Source organism: Gopherus evgoodei, chromosome 5 (genome assembly GCF_007399415.2).
Source record: "Gopherus evgoodei ecotype Sinaloan lineage chromosome 5, rGopEvg1_v1.p, whole genome shotgun sequence".
Taxonomy (NCBI): Eukaryota; Metazoa; Chordata; order Testudines; family Testudinidae; genus Gopherus; species Gopherus evgoodei.
In genome coordinates this window covers 126,043,684-126,060,723 of record NC_044326.1, presented here as the reverse complement: position 1 = coordinate 126,060,723, position 17,040 = coordinate 126,043,684, and the positions used below count along the sequence as shown (strand labels likewise).

At 43.1% G+C, this 17,040-nt stretch overlaps 1 protein-coding gene across 1 annotated transcript in view; it reads right to left on the bottom strand.

Annotated features, from left to right (window-relative positions):
* WDFY3 (WD repeat and FYVE domain containing 3) overlaps positions 1-17,040 on the bottom strand; it is a 244,999-nt gene that overhangs the window by 9,244 nt on the left and 218,715 nt on the right. Inside the window, 9 exon segments of the mRNA XM_030564966.1 lie at positions 3,185-3,508; positions 5,570-5,666; positions 6,336-6,518; positions 7,689-7,868; positions 9,822-9,980; positions 11,212-11,366; positions 12,696-12,843; positions 15,958-16,170; positions 16,498-16,589. Of these exon segments, the coding sequence (XP_030420826.1) occupies positions 3,185-3,508; positions 5,570-5,666; positions 6,336-6,518; positions 7,689-7,868; positions 9,822-9,980; positions 11,212-11,366; positions 12,696-12,843; positions 15,958-16,170; positions 16,498-16,589 (1,551 nt within the window).

Genomic DNA, 17,040 nt, shown 5'->3' with positions numbered 1-17,040 from the left:
GGAGCTCAACCACGGCGCGTGCCGGGGAGCCGTCAGGCACCGGATTCCACGGCCCTTGCGGGACCGGGATCGACGGTGCCGACGTCATCGGTGCCGCAGCAGGTGTCGGTGCCGGGCGATCCGACTTAGACTAGCCCTCTGGCCGCGGTGCCGTTGGCACGGAAGCAGCCGGAGCATTAGCTCGACCACGGCGCGTGCCGGGGAGCCGTCAGGCACCGGATACTACGGCCCTTGCGGGACCGGGATCGACGGTGCCGACGTCATCGGTGCCGCAGCAGGTGTCGGTGCCGGGCGATCTGACGTAGACGAGCTCTCTGGCTGCGGTGCCGTTGGCACGGAAGCAGCAGGAGCAATACGCTCAACCACGGCGCGTGCCAGGGAGCCGTCAGGCACCGGATTCTACGGCCCTTGCGGGACCGGGATCGATGGTGCCGACGTCATCGGTGCCGCAGCAAGTGTCGGTGCCGGGTGATCCGACGTAGACGAGCCCTCTGGCTGCGGTGCCGCTGGCACGGAAGCAGCAGGAACAATACGCTCAACCACGGCGTGTGCCGGGGAGCCGTCAGGCACCGGATTCTACGGCCCTTGTGGGACCGGGATCGACGGTGCCGACGCCATCGGTGCCGCAGCAGGTGTCGGTGCCGGGCGATCCGACGTAGACGAGCCCTCTGGCTGCGGTGCCGCTGGCACGGAAGCAGCAGGAGCAATACGCTCAACCACGGCGCGTGCCGGGGAGCCGTCAGGCACCGGATTCTACGGCCCTTGTGGGACCGGGATCGACGGTGACGACGTCATCGGTGCCGTAGCAGGTGTCGGCGCCGGGCGATCCGACTTAGACGAGCTCTCTGGCTGCGGTGCCGCTGGCACGGAAGCAGCAGGAGCAATACGCTCAACCACGGCGCGTGCCGGGGAGCCGTCAGGCACCGGATTCTACGGCCCTCGTGGGACCGGGATCGACGGTGCCGACGTCGTCGGTGCCGGGCGAGCCATCTTAGACGAGCTGTCTAGCTGTGGTGCAGCTGGCACAGAAGCAGCAGGAGCAGTAAGCTCTACCACGGCGCGAGCCGGGGAGCTGCCAGGCACCGGATTCCATGGTCCTGGGGGACTGGAATCGACGGAGCCGAAGTCATCGGTGCCTCTGCAGGTGACGGTGCCGGATAACGCAACTTAGGCGAGCTCTCTGGCTGCGATGCAGGTGGCACGGAAGTAGCGGGAGCAGGGGGCTCAACCACGGCGCGTGCCGGGGAGCCGCCAGGCACCAGCAGGAATCGTAGACTCTCTCGACCTCGGAAGAAGGGAGCGGTGCCGAGTCGACATCGGTGCCGGCGACGGTCGGTGCCGAAAGGCCTTGGTGGTACCGGCGGGGTCCGGTGCCGAGGAGGCGCTTCTGCCCGCCGCTTGAACATCGCTCGGCGCCCAAGGTGGAGGGGTAAGTGAAAGTCCCGCACCTTTTTGTTCTCGGCTTAAAAGCCTTGCAAATGGGGCACTTATCTGTCAAGTGTGATTCCCTGAGGCACTTCAAACAGGAGTCATGTAGATCTCTCTTCGGCCGCGGCTTCTGGCAAGCCGGGCCCCTTTTAAAACCCGGTGAGCCATGCATGGCTCCGGCACTGGGCTCATGGAAGGGGCTACTTCCTGAACCCCGCTAACTAAACTAACCATGTTAGCAAAGAAAACACGTATAACCATACAAATATATATATAAAAGGGTTATAACTGCATAATTATATACGAGAAAACGAGTAGCTAGGGAAGTGGAGGTCAGCTAAGCCGCGCTCCACTGTTCCAACGACCGACACGGGCGGTAAGAAGGAACTGAGGAGCGGGTGGGCCGGCAGGAGTATATATGGAGCGCCATGGTGGCGCCACTCTAGGGGGCGACCTGCCGGCCCACTGAGTTGCTAGGGTAAAAGTTTTCCGACGAATGTGCACGCGCGGCGCGTACACCTAACTGGAATGGATATGAGCAATCACTCGAAGAACTGTCATTTTTTGGTTATGACTAACTCACCAGAAAAGAAAATTCAGAGCTTCTGTCTGCAAAACTTTCATGCTTTAACTCACAGTGCCTAATGCAGCAGGAACAGAAGCATACAGCCATAAGGCTCATTGTTTACAGCACAGAGTTAAATAAGGGAGAACGTGATTCTCATTTCATGTATCTATTGGGTATCCACTTGCGCCCGCCCAATGCTAAAGGATCTCTCCCCAGCCTAAGGGGAGGATCCACAGGACCTCAGAAACCCACTGATTCTGGGGGACAACTAATAAAAGAACAGGGACAGGAGTGAGGTCAAAGGGTCATAAGAAGGGAGCCTGACGGGGACACCGAGCAGAGAACCCTGGACCGTGCCCACTGCTCCTCGAAGACGTCAAGGGAGCCAATGGACGCCACCCAGAGGAACTCCGCCCGGATACATGAACGGACTAAGGATCGGAAACAAGCCCCACAGTCACCGGAGTCTCCATCGGCCAACCTCCTCTCCCTGGTTGCATAGATGGTCATTTTAGCCAGGGCGAGGAGGAGGCTGACCAGAAGGTCCCGGGACTTTGTGGGGCCATGGATAGGTAATGGGTAGAGAAGGAGGTGAGGGGAAAGGTGCAGCCAGAAATGTAATAGGATGTTGATGAGGAGCCAGTATAGGGGCTGCAACCTGGTGCACTCTAAGTAAATGTGTGCCAGGGTCTCCCTCACGCCGCAGAAGGGGCAGGTGTCTGGGACGGGTAAACCGAGCCAAGTACACGCTTGTGCTCATGGCCCCATGATGGACCCGCCAACTAATATCCCCGGCAGGCCTTGGGACCAGGGTAGAGTAGAGGCTGGCCCACTGGGGCTCCTCACCCTCCAGAGGTGGCAGGAGGTCCCGCCACTTTGTATTGGGGTGGGACACGAGGGTGAGGAAGTGAAGGGTGTGGAGCACAAGTGTGTAAAGATGCTTCCTTGGCAACGGACCGGCTGCAGGTCATGCAGCCGGCTTGCTGAGAAGGGGTGGGGGGGGGGCTGGTCAGGTCCACAGGGCAGGGGCCCAATGAAAAGGTCCGGAGGGCTCGGGGTGGTGGGTGGGCAGGGCGTGCCCTCACGTAGGACCCGGTCGAGGTAGGCCCGAGCAGCAGGCGCCAAAGTGGCCTCCACCTCCTGTAGTACGCGCCAGGGAGTATAAGGTCTGGAGAGCCCCATGCGTACCTGGTTTAAGTTTGCTGTAGTGCCGTACTTCTACATGGTTTGGGTGGTTAACCTGAGCATGGGGATGCACTTTACTTTGCCCCTCAGAATAGTTCACAAAGATAAAGCCATCTTTCTCATCCAAACTGAGCTGGTCTGACCAACGTCTTGAGTCATCAGAGCCACTGTCTGCTGACCATGCTGCTGCTGCCCTGGATGATGATGGTACAGGCCTGTGGCTGGTGTTCTCTGGTTGACTCTGGCTCTCCTGTGGTTTAGTGTCCTGACTGATACACTGATCATCTGCTTCAGAGTCACTGCTGTCCTCATCCTGGGCTTCCTGCCCTATTTTATATAGCACAAGAGAATAGAAAAGGTTAGCACAACAGAAGTATTTATATTTCATTCTCTTTCCTTTTACAAAGTTGCATCGCTGCAACATCTACAGAAGAACCTAGTGGGTGTAACTGGAGTCATTCCTGTAATCAAAGACACGTATATCATCAAAGCAGTGCAGGGTTTTAGCTATGTGTGACCCATATCAGTGGCTATCACACAGCTAATCTGTGCGTGTCCTCCACTGAATATTCACCTCATAAGACAACAAGATTACCTACGCTCTGCTATTTGCCTGGAAATACCACTTGAGAGATACTGGATGGATTTTCAAAAATGCTTAATTGACTTTCACTGGTATTTATGCTCCTAAATCACTTGTGATTTTGAAAATTCATTTTCCCTGGATTTCTACTCCAAGATCTAAAACTTAGTTACACTCTTCCAAATCTGATGCAGCGCTGCAAGCGGTGTCAGGGAAGACACTGCTCTTTCAGCATCATCCTTTGACTCTTTTGTGAGTCTCCTGTGTGTGATAGGAATTTATTTCCCCATCCTATCATTGTTGCATAAAAGCAACAACCACTTACTGACCTATCAGCTCTTGTCCTCAGAGAAAACCTGCACAAACCTTCAAAAGACAAGCCTGGGAACTTAAATTCATAACCCCCTTCTTTGGTCCTGTGACTGCAGGCCAGTTAACACCTCTGCTAGATGCTAAAAATCATGGTCTTAAAGACACGGCATTTATGATTTATTACAATCATCTGTAACCCACTAACCCCACTTACTGGAACATGCACCACCCTAACCTAAACTGAATTTTACAGTTCTAAATCCTGGATTTAAAAAATTCATTATTTTACATGTACATACCACATAATGCTTGATGGAAAAAGAAACAGAAGTGATAATTTCAGTAGTTGACAGCTGGCATGATACAGAACTACAGAGGTTAGAATGATTATTAAAGCTGAACTAAAGTTTTAAAATCAATATAAAAAAACCATGTCTAAGATCCCAGCTGCCTACTCTTGTTTCAGTGGGCTATGTTTGTAGCATTTTTTAATAATCACAGTGAATGCTAGGCACTGTTGTATAATTAGGGTGAGGGGTTAATGGAAAATGCATATGGATATGATAAAGTCCCGGCAGGTGAAAAGTTCAGTTTAATAAACAACCCTGACAATTACTTTAAATTCACATTTATTCAATGTCCTTTAGAGTACCTACAGTTAGAGACTTTAAGTTACATTTTACGCAGGGGGTACTTACATTTGATCTCACAAGATATCTTAATCTAACATTTATTTTGAATATGAAGATGAAAAGATAGCCACCAAGAAAATGGCCATAGTATCTGTTCCCAAGGACATAAGTAATGCTGTTAGTAGCGTAACACTACTTTCTTTAAAAAAGGCATGCTCTATGTCTAGGTTTTGGCTCAGGTATCTTACGGTCTTGTTTATAGGGAGGGGAACGATTAACTGTCTTTGTTATTGGGGTTTTTTAATACATCCACCGTTACCAGTGGAAACTGCACAAAGGGATCAGATAATATGAGCTGGATTTTTTATATTAACACGGGGTGGCCACATGTGGCTCTTCAGACATTAATATGCAGCTCCTTCTATATGCACTGACTCAGGAGCTACAGGCCCCAACTTTCCAAGGTGCAGGGGGTGCTCACTGCTCAATCCCTGGCTCTGCCACAAGCCCTGCCCTCACTCTACCCCTTCCAACCTACTGTGCCCTCGCTCCTGCCCACCCCAGAGCCTCCTGCATGCTACAAAACAGCTGACAGGGCTGCTGACCTATTACTGTGGCTCTTTGGAAATGTGCATTGGTAAATTATGGCTCCTTCTCTGGCTCAGGTTGGCCACCCATGTATAAAACAGGAGCAACCATTGAAGTCAATGGAATTACACAGGTGTGAAAGGAGAATCAAGTACTCTCTCTATTAGTTGGTCCAAAATGTGTGTTGTACCATAGTCTAAAATGTCCATCACCATTCCTGCAGTTTACAGCTATAGTATTTTACCAGGGTACTGAGAAAATTCAACAAAACACCTATTTGTGCTTCTGGACAATCCTCTTGCATTTCTAGGATCTCCACAGGCTCTGGAGCTGGTGTTTCAGGTACTTGCAAAAACTCCATCCGCCAGAACTTTGGTGTGGGAGGGGGAGACAGAGAAAGAGAAGCATAAGATAAACATTTATATCTTTACAGGCTGCCTATAAAATACTTTATGAACTAAGTCACAGTATAAGAGCAGAATATCCACATAGGATTTATAGTGTAAATGGTGATGGGCACTTTTTAGGGGGTAGATACCACAGGGGGTTCTCACCTCTGGAAATCAAACCCGGATCACAAATGAATGAATTCTGCAGCATCAGCCCAGTTTTCATGAAAAAGCCACCACCTATGGCAATTTGACATGAGCAAGTCTCTGCTTAGGGCTTGCAACAGAACAGGAGTGTTGCAAGTGGAGATACAGAGATGCTACTAGCTCTCTCTCTCCTTCTGCAAGAAAAATTGGCCCACTGAAGTCTTGCAAAATACTTCAGGCAGAGAAGTAGTTCAGCAGTAACCAAAATAGACTAGAAAGGGGTGAAAAGTAAAAAAAACCCCACACACTGATAGTTGTCAATTATCACATCAACCCATACACATCAAAAAGCAGAAGAAAAAACCCAGCATGCTACAGACTGTCAGTCCAGAAAGGGCTATGTGCCTCTGCAGTTTACATCTATACTTTCTCTGCAACTTCGATGTTGTTTTAATCCCTGGACGACCCCTAGTGCGAGTACCTAAGCAGAGACTCCTACTTACTCGGACAACTCCGTCTGAATGTCCTGTCACTATGACGTTCTGTGTATCCCACTCGTTCATCTCAGACACACAGCAGCATAGGATTTGCTGGCTCCGTCCAGTGAAAGTGTTCATGCTCACAACAGGGTTTCCATTAATACTCCACACATGGATGTAAGTGCCAGCACATGACACAATATCACCCTTACAAAGGAAACAAAACCCAAATCCTTTAAATTTCAATCTGAATCTTGGGCATTTACAAAAATACTTCATTTGAGCAGAAATATAGGACAAGATTTTTTTTTTAAATGGGTGCTTAAAGTTTAGACTCCTAATCCATAGTTCGACATTTGAAGAGGTATCCTGATTTTCTGAAGTGCTGAGCACCTAGCAGGCCTCTGATTTAGGTACTTAAATACAGGTTTAGGGAGCCTAACTTTAGGCATCCATTTTTGAAAACCTATGTCAGAGAAATACAAACCTCATGGAAATCTATGATATGTAAGTAATCCAGTAAATTGATTTGAACTCGAGCCCAGCATCTTCCATGGCAGGACTATTCACAACAGTACATGTTCAGTATCTTGTCCAGTCTAGTTTTACATGTCCCAGACTATGGGGATTCCTTTTCTGTCTTGCAGCTTTATAGGACATTAACCCTCACTTGTTATCTTGCTTTAAAAGGAGTTCTGGCTTGTTTTCACTCTACCTTACCTTGTGTTACCCTAGCACTAAACTCCAACTAAAGATGTGTGTGTGGGGACAGGAGTCAGGTTAGGAGCAACACTCGAGTTATACCCCATGTTAAACACTGCAGTGAAGACAGGCCCTTAGTATCTCAGGGTTGATGCTTACAACAGAGCAATCTTCACTACTACATCATGCACAGGGATAGGTCATGGTAGTTGCTATTTCAGTACTATAGGATTTTATGATATGTTGCCCTTTCTTTATGGTTGAACAGACTCCCTTCACTGCCTGAGTATTCCTCTTTTGGACTACGCTGCTCAACAAGGATTTCACATTTTCACTCGAGTCCAAATTTCATTTGGAAGCAGCCAGTTACATGGCTTTTGGGAGTAAGTTGTACAAATATCCCAAAAGCTGCTGAAGAGTTTGATGCTTTCCTTTTGTTTGAACAATATATGGTTCTGTGTAAAATATGTAACAGTATAAAAAGGACTTAAATCAACAATGCTGTAGATATGTACATGTTTTGGAACTCGTGTGTGCACATTCAAATAAAATCAATTAAAAAAGAAATTGGATTGACCTTCATGAAAAAGCCTTTCGTTATCATATCAAAAAAACAGTTTAGGATATGAATATTTAAGTTTCTGAACACACATCATGCAGTGTATTGGTTCTTACCGTTAATTCATTTATACAAAGTGCTGAAACTGGAGCCCTGTGACCTCGGAGCTGTGTTAGAAATGATAATTTGTTCAAATCCCATATGATGCAGGTACGGTCACGTGATCCACTCACAATTATGTGATAAGCTAGTGATGCTGTTGCGCAGGTGACAGTATCAGTATGACCAAGCAATGCCTAAGAACAAAACCACACAAAAATCACTGACCATTTAAAATCAAGATAAGATGTTTTTCTAAAAGAGCTGCTCTAGGGATTATTTGGGGGAATTTCTATGGCCTTTGTGTTAAACAGGAGATCAGACTAGATGATCACAGTGGTCCCTTCTGGCATTGGAATCGATGAGAAAAAAATATGTATTCTACAGGATATATAAAGGACAGGAATTCATTACTGTACATTAATTCATGCAAATAGAATGGAGAACTTAGACTTTCAAAAAGCAAATGATACACGTTTAAGATATAAATGGATTTCAGATAATAGGAGTATTTAGAAAAGAAGGGTTTTACAGTATACTGCAAATTGTCAACCATAACATTATGACCATTTTATTCTTGCATAATTGCCTTTAGTACAGACTCATAACGAGACACATTATTAGGCTACTGGCACACACCTTGAGGGTCTGGTTCACCTGAGAACTGCATCAGTCATCTAGTAATACTCAACAGGGCACAGTTTATTGCACATACATATATGACATATACAGAGTATGAGCTCATTCATTTAAAAAACAAACGCAATTTATAGCGGTTTTGTGAAATAGGAACTGTGTTTCATTGTGGAAGGCTAACAGACACACAAAAGAAAACTCCAGGGAAAAGTTATAAACACATTTCTCTCCCCTCGTTTTATTATTTTAAAAAAGTTTGACCCCTTCTGCTTCCTCCAAGCCCATACCGGGATCACAGCTGTCTATTTTCAGTATCCGTGTATGTTCCAGTGGCCATTTAAAATTTCCTATAATATAGCTCAATTGTGAACATTAGATAGCTCCCTATTTAATTATTATAATAGAAAATTAGTTAAAAAGGAACTCTGGGTCATAAACTATGACTGAAAAATGAGCTGGCAAATTGGAAGCAGGGGAAGATCAGAAGAGTAATTTTCTCCTCTGAAAACACTCCTGCCTTTACATCTTACTGTTATCCAAACAAGAGCCCTAGAACAGCTCCTGATTCAGGTTTTTAATTAGCTTAAAAGACAGCTTTTCTAGTGCTCTAGATGGCCCAGCCTGAAGCAGGAGAGACTAGAGGAAATATCTTTTCCTGTAGGGATCCCAGCTGTGCACTGCTAGGAGTTGGTGCACCACAGTCATCACCAAATTAGTAAAATGGCCACTCAGGCTATGGCTTTGGATAATGAGTGTTTACACACCATACTCTGGTAGCAAATGAAAGTTATTTTAACTAACTTGTGTATTTCCTCTCACAAGTTAGTTAAATTGTACCTCATGAAACACTCCTGGTTATAAAGACGAGTTACCTAGAACTATGAAATACCATTTGTACAACACTGGGGAGTTGATTCAGTGGTGCAGGAGATTTTATGTTAACTTAGAGATTGTCGGTTTAGTCTAAGTACGTTATCCAAAAAGCAATGTACTGAGGCAACAAAGCAAGAAACATCATAAAACTTTTCTAAGCAAATACACCCTGCTCCCCCAACATAGGACTGCCAGGTTTTTGCCCTAAAACCATTTTTTTCAGTTAAGTAGAAAATGTCAAATTTTGAAGAGACGGCATGAAAGATTTCAGTAAAAGGGGTCTGACAATTCAAATGGTATTGGAGAGTCTGAATTCTACAAGTTGGTGGATGCTATTTGTGCAAATCAGTTTAAAAAATTGATGCTTACACACCATGCAATATTTCAGAAAAATGTTCTCTCCCCGCCCACAGAAACACTTTCCAGTGACAAGATCCCTTCATATTTTCACACGCTCCCAAAACACTTTTTGCTTGAGATTGCTTTTTAAAGCAAGTCACTGTTTCAGCTCCAGAGTGGTTTTAACCAGTGACTCTATAGAGTGGTAATCTGTTCAGTTGGGAGTTCTACTGCAATGTGGAGCCACTGAGTCCCCTCCCTTCTTCCTCTGACCTTGGAACATGATTTCATTTATTTTTTACCTGTTTCAGAGTGAGTATTTTAGCTTTTTCTTTGGAGGTGCCCATCTCCCACACACAAACCACCGTGCTTATTCCTCCAGTGATGACCAGTTTGGGGTTTGGACAGATTGCACATAGAATCTGTCCCCATTCTGACAAACATTCATAAACAACCACTGCCTACAAAATAAAAATTAAAGACACAGTGAAGAAGGCATACATCTAGTCTTGCAAGTTTGTTGTTGATAGCATTAGTGTTTTTAAGGAAACTTCAGCACATTTCACTGTTATTTCACTGATCTGTTTTCCACTGATAACTGAACTCAAAAGTTGGGTCAGAAGAAATATATGAAAGTAACTTCAGTTAAAAAAATAATTTACATAGTTTGAATGCCAAGAAACAAACAAAACACAATTTACAACTGTTTAGTATTTAAGATTAATCTATACTAAATGTTTATCATGCAGTTAAATTGGAAACAGTGCCAGAGCATACAGTGAGAACATTACATATTTGTTCCCGATGAGCAAGGGCGCTTGCAGTTAAAACAGTTTTCTTTCTCTCAACTCCCCTTCCATCCTGCTGCAATTCCCAGACTAGTAGCCATTATCAGGCAATATTGACCACTTCTTCAGCAGCACACAAAAGGGTTGTTTGTGGCCAAAATAGGCCTGAACAAGAACCAATCAGATGCGCCTGAACGTTCAGAAATATCGATCCTGATCTGGATTTTAGGGATCAGGTTCCTTGCCAGGGGCAAATCCTGAATCTATACTATTTAACAGGCAGGGCTACCTGATCAAGCCTATTATGCTAGGTACTCATTAATGTACAAGAAATAATCGTTGCTGCCCCAATGAGCTAATCTAGCAGACAAGACAAAATATGTGTATGAAAGAAACAAGTGCAACAAAAAAAATGGGTTGTGTACAATTCTTAAGCCAATCAGGAGCATCAGTTGCATCTGACCACCTGCCTAACCTTAGCAGGTTGCAGTTTTCTCAAGAGAGTGTTACATTACTCTTCTTGACGTAAATGGGAATTTGCCTGAGTAAGAATTCAATAAAAAGCGAATCTGATCTTCAATTTTTGGCCCCCAGTTTACTCAGGAGAAAGTGTCTCTCTCCCCCCTTTAGGTTTTCACTCCACTACCTTCAGCGCCAACTTCTGCCACAAGATGGTGCCACACCAGATACTGCAGATTTACTGTAGAAACCCTACAGTTCATTCTTGTTCATTATATTATGGAAATTAACATATTGCTACTAAAAAGTTAACTTAATTTTCCTATCATTTTTCAGGTGAAGACTTCAGCATAAATACAGCACAGACAAAATTCTTTCCCTTGTATGTACAATATATTTTCGGAGCTAGATTTTAGTAGAGAACACATACTAGAACATCACAAACCTTGTCCGACTCATACGTTCCCAGTCTACAGCTGAGGTCTGCATAGCCCCAAGCAAAAGTTTTATTCCAGGTAGGTGGAATGAGAACCTTATTTTGCTCTACTGCCAGAATTCCTTTATCTGTGCAAACTATCTGTCCCACGGGCTCCTTGAGTTCTGAATAACAAACAATAATGTGTTTTATGTTACTGCAAACACACAAAAGTACCACCATTACATAAGCCTGTATAATATTGTTTGTAATTATGTGACAGCACCCTTTGATCACAGTACAAATACCATGATGCACCATAGAAACTGAAATCGCACATGCTTATATTGTATCAGTTTAAACAGTAATAATGTCACTTGTGCTGTAATCCTACCAACTCGCACAGCTAAACGCTATCAGTATTTGGACAGATCTCCTAGGGATGCCTACGTACTTGCACTTCCACACATGGCACTCTTCCCTCAGAATCACTAAGGGACACTGTGTTGCTGGACATGTGATCTTTCAGACAAAACACAGAAGTAAGAGCCTAAACACTTGTCACTAAAGAGGACATGATATTTTTTTGTACAGCAAAAACATTGTTTCTAAAATCCCAGCCAAATAATTTCATATGCCATATTTCAAGTCTGCCTGCCTAGCATTTTGAAATAGAGATGGCTATTCTTCACTTGTGCTCTTAGGTGACAGTGTAGTGTTGCTGTGCTCTGTTAAACAGCTGCTCCTTTTCTATCCCACAGGTGAATGCTTTTCAATCTTGAATGAAGTAATCACTATAATATCCCTTATCTAACTCATAATGAGTTAATGTTTGTAAAGCATTTAACATCTTCAGCTAGAAAACATGATATGCGTGTTAAATATAATTTATAAATGAATATTGTAGAACGTGTTATCTGTAGGAACCCAATTACATTTAAAAATGAGCTATTAACTATTTTGATAATTTTACTGTCTTCTTGTGGTTGAAAAAATTAAAGCCAGACATGACGCTATTGCTTCTCTGTGCTATTCCCAGCACCCAAAGTGTTCCTTGGAAGTCTTGAACGTACTTTTGTCCCATGGTAACACACAAAAACTGAGGATACAAGGGGCACTCAAGCTAGATTTAAACATTTTAGGTTGTAGGCGAGGCACCCTCAGTAGCAGGTTCTCAGCTCTGGAATTTGCTTCCCTTGATGGTTTCAGACAGTTTGTTGAAATTAAACACAAGCTGTTAAACTTTAGGATGTGGCTTAAAGCTCATTCTTTCCACTTGAAGCCTTGCCCATGAAACAGTTAAATTTAGTTAAAATTGGTACAACTTTCTTGCATAGACAAGGCCTAAGGCAAGTGGAATTGGGGCCTCTCAGAATCTTAGAGGATTGGAGTGTTAGCTCTAGTGGGGTATGAAACCCAAGAGGTAAGAAAAATCAGAAAAAGGAACATTTATTTAGCAAGAACTATGAACACTCTAGCAAGAGACCAGGAGTAAGTACTGTGGTGAGTTTTACCTTTTACAGGTGCAAGGGAAGGCCTCAGGTTGTCTAAATGATGAAAAAAGATCTTGTCACTTGTGAAACCTGGGGGGGCAGACATTCCAACTGCCTCTCCATTGATTCGGCTTCTAACTCGCTTTGGTGGGTGTGGTTTTTTAAATAGCTGCAATATGCAGGTTAGGAAATAAAACACGAGTTAGTGACAAGATTATAGATTCCCATCAGCGAAGACTTTTAAAAAGTTTACCAACAGTATGAGATTTACTGTAAAAAAAAATTCTATAAATTAGCAAATGTACATAAAGTTCTTCTTATATAAATGTTTTTGTTAAATATTCAAGAAAAATACAAACCTAAACTAGAATGCAATGAGCGATACATTTTTCAATCAAGATTTTCCTTTTTAGAAAACAATTAAAATAGCCACGTTGCTGTTTAAAGTGATTTTACATTCTTATTTCAGACAAAAAGAGATCTTCCTTTTGGCTTTGTTACAAACTACTGATGCAGCAGTATCATAATATTCTTTGTATGTAGGGCAGCTATATCTTACTATAAAAACTGAGCTTTTGAACCTTGTCGGCTAGGGTATATCCAGTTTACAAGTGCATGTTTCAATGGGTAGGAACACCACATCAGTGGATTAAAGACCACCTCTAAACTGCTAGCTAACAGCAGAGGGCAATTTCATGAAGGGAAGATAGATAAATGAATTCAGATCTATGAATATTACTACATTTATTATAATCTGAACTACAAACTGGTGCTTTTTCAAAGTTAAACTACATAAATATATCCCACAAACACCAGACCATGTTGTTGGAATAAATCAGACAATTAAAGGGTAGAAAAAAGTCCGAATGGGCAGGGAGGAGTTGATTACAGATGACACAGAAGAATCAGATTCTGCCTCATGACTGTTCTCAGCCAATCATATGATGATGAGTCAGTAATTCTGCAATGTTTACCACCTTCTATGTCAACACTGATCTCTTCAGCACTGTTTAGCAACTGGACAGTGGTTGGAAATGGCCCATCAGAGGTGAAGACATAAATGTTCCATGTTCGCCAAAATATAAAGTCAATATAAATACTCCATTTCTCTGATGGTGGGTACTATATATATGCTAAGTATTGTATGTACTTTCACATAATAAACATTTTATTTAGAAATATCTTGTAACCTCCCTTATGGCCATAATTTCTTTTAAAATGATATTGAAAAGGGGAGAGCAAACTACCATTTATTTTCATATTGGCTTTGTTTCATTTCAGCCACCATCTGTTCAGTTATTCTTTCCAGGACAATTTACTAAGAAAGTTGGGGGGCTTTTGAGGCTAGTAGACCCTGCAGCACATCGGTGTGTGCTTTCTTGTAAATTTAATAAATTGTTAATTATAGACATCTTAACATCAGGGCCTCAAATCCAATACAATTTTAAGACTTCTCTTAAAAATCTCTCTCCTACCAGACAAACTAAATCTATTAAATCTTTGGTCCCACATATAGCACTAGCATGATGATGGTAAACATAAGAGGAGAAAGCCCCACTGTCAGTACAGCAAAAATACACATAAAACCAACAATGAAGGCTAGATGAGGGAGAGATGTTGGAGGAAGATTCAAGAATGGAGAATGGGTTAGCAGTTCATTAGGCGTTTTTTGCAAGAAAAAAAAAGATAGGGTGACTAGGACCTATCTGGAGTGGGGCAATTATGTGAGGGATAGGCACAGGATCTAGTGCAGGGGTGGGCAAACTATGGCCCGGCGGCCGCATCCGGCCCTTGAGCTCCTGAGGGGAAGCGGGGTCCGGGGCCTGCCCTTCTCCACACATGTCATGGCTCTGCGCAGCTCCTGGAAGCAGCGTCATGTCCCCCCTCTGGCTCCTACGCGTAGGGGGAACTAGGGGGCTCCGCATACTGCCTCTGCTCCAAGCGCCACCCCCGCAGCTCCCATTGGCTGGGACCATGAACATTCACAGTCTGCCATACAATTTCCATACCCAGATATGGTCCTCAGCCCAAACAGTTTGACAAGCATCCACATTTTAGGATACTTATCCAAACTCTAAATATTGAGGAATTTCCCCTCACTGGTTTTCTATATATTTTTTTTCCTATACTGACAGTTGGGTTTGCTGCACTTCTGATTTTGAAATATGGCAGACTGTTGCAACCTACACTACTCCTCTGCCACCTTTGGAAGGGTATTAAAAGTACTTGTATATTTCCCAGTCCAAGCATGGGAAATACCTGCTGATATCAATAATACTTCACCTAATGGTAACAATGCGAAAGGAAACTTTTCAGGGTACCTATTGCCAAACCCAAACTCCTTTATCCAAGGGAAATACAATAAACTTTCCTTTTAAGTATTTAATAATTTACAATGACCTTTCAAAGAGAATTTCACCACCCTTCAAAGTTTCAATCCTCTTTGTTTTTAAACATTGCCTCTAAAGTCTGCCAGTTCAATTCTAGCTAGTGACTTATGCCAGCCCTGCCAGAACCAATGTTTTTAAAGCAATTATTTAATAATTTATTTTCAACAGCTACAGTACAAAGAAGAAGAACATAAGACCGGCCATCCTGGGTCAGACTAAAGGTCCATCTAGCCCAGTATCCTGTCTTCGACAGTGGCCAATGCCAGGTGCCCCAGAGGGAATGAACAGAACAGGTAATCATCAAGTGATCCATCCCATTGCCCATTCCCAGCTTCTGGGAATGAGAAGATGCCAAAGAAAACTAAGCAACCACGTTAAAAAGAAAAAGGGAAATGATGTATCCCTACCTAATTTTGCTACAAGACAACTTGTACAATTAAACTTCCTGTGCACTACGTTGCAACTGTATTCTATCACATAGCAAAAAGCCAGGGAAGAATTTATACAGCACTAGCCTTTTGCAGTAACACATTGGCTCTCTGATGATTTGATGTTTTTTTAAGTTCCTCCATAAGCTCTTGCCTCTACTTCTGGAGCATGAGGAAAAAGAGAGAAATCTGAAGTCTTACTGACAAAACCCAAAGTTTATGTTAGATGCATGTAATGGCTTGAGAATGGATTCACCTGTAACTGAGTGTGCATTTCTGCAAATGTATTTGCAATGACAAAACTTGAACTTAAGTTCCAGACAAAGAACAGAAATGCATATTAGAAAGTTAAATACCATATATGTTTTGATTGGAATTGCCTTTTTATATGAAAGCATTTGGAAATGCTTGCATTTGAATATTTTCTGGCATATAGTTACAATAGGTTATAAAGAACATCCTTACCTGTTTGGGTATCTGCCCAAAATTATTAATGAATCCTATAGTAGCTGTCTCTTTTAATGGGTCATTTATGTTGTATATATCCACTTGCCCCTCATAAAAGAGATGATGGAAGACATTTACAGCTTCTACTGCAGCAGGGCCTTGCTGTTTATAACCAAAGATTAAGTCAATCCATTCATGCAGATGTGCGCTCACAAAATCACATTCCAAAGCCTGTAATTCAAAATGTATGCATTAAACTGAGCAGATAGTCACTGACTGAGTCTATTATCTGACTGTGATGGATGAAATTACACAAAGTTTTTGATATGTTTAAAGAAAACGCAGTATAATAGCACCTTATTAGCTGCCTCAGCAAATACTGATACCAAGAGCACATGGAGGACCATTGGTTCTTTAGCCCATCAGCATAACAGGGTATCTCCCCAAGATGCACATCAATAAGAAAAGTGATTACAAAGGATGCATTGAGCTCCCTAGACTGGTATTTAAGTCCAAATAAACTTGCTGTGTTTTTTATATTATTAAAATGTTTATTACCTCGCGATGAACTCTAATAAATTCACGAGGATCTCCCTTTGCCCATGGGGGAAGTATCACATCTCCAAGCTTAGTACCATTCTGTTTGCAACCTACAAAATAAATTGAAGTTTTAAAAGCAAAAAAAGACAGTGATGCATCTCAATACGAGAAGAAACAAAAATTACCTTAATAGTTTTCACTACAGAGAAGCCAAACAAAGTCTTTAGCCCTTCCTAATAAAGAGGTTTTTAGAACTTTAATTTCATCTTGCTATAGCTATATTTTCTATTTAAATGGTTCTGTGCCACAAGGTAGATAGTGCTTCTGTGCCACAAGTAGAAGTAGATAGGAAGGAATGATGTCTTTGTAGAATAATGGAAATAGCCCATGCAACAGCCTCTTGCAGCCATACCACAAGCAGGATCCTTTCTGCATATTTGGCTTGTACTGAACGATGACTGGTTTTTAAAAAAAAAATAACTTCAGAAAGCTCTGTTCCATCCTTTCAAACACACACATGCACAAGTTTTAAAAATACAAAATGAGAAATATCAGAGTATG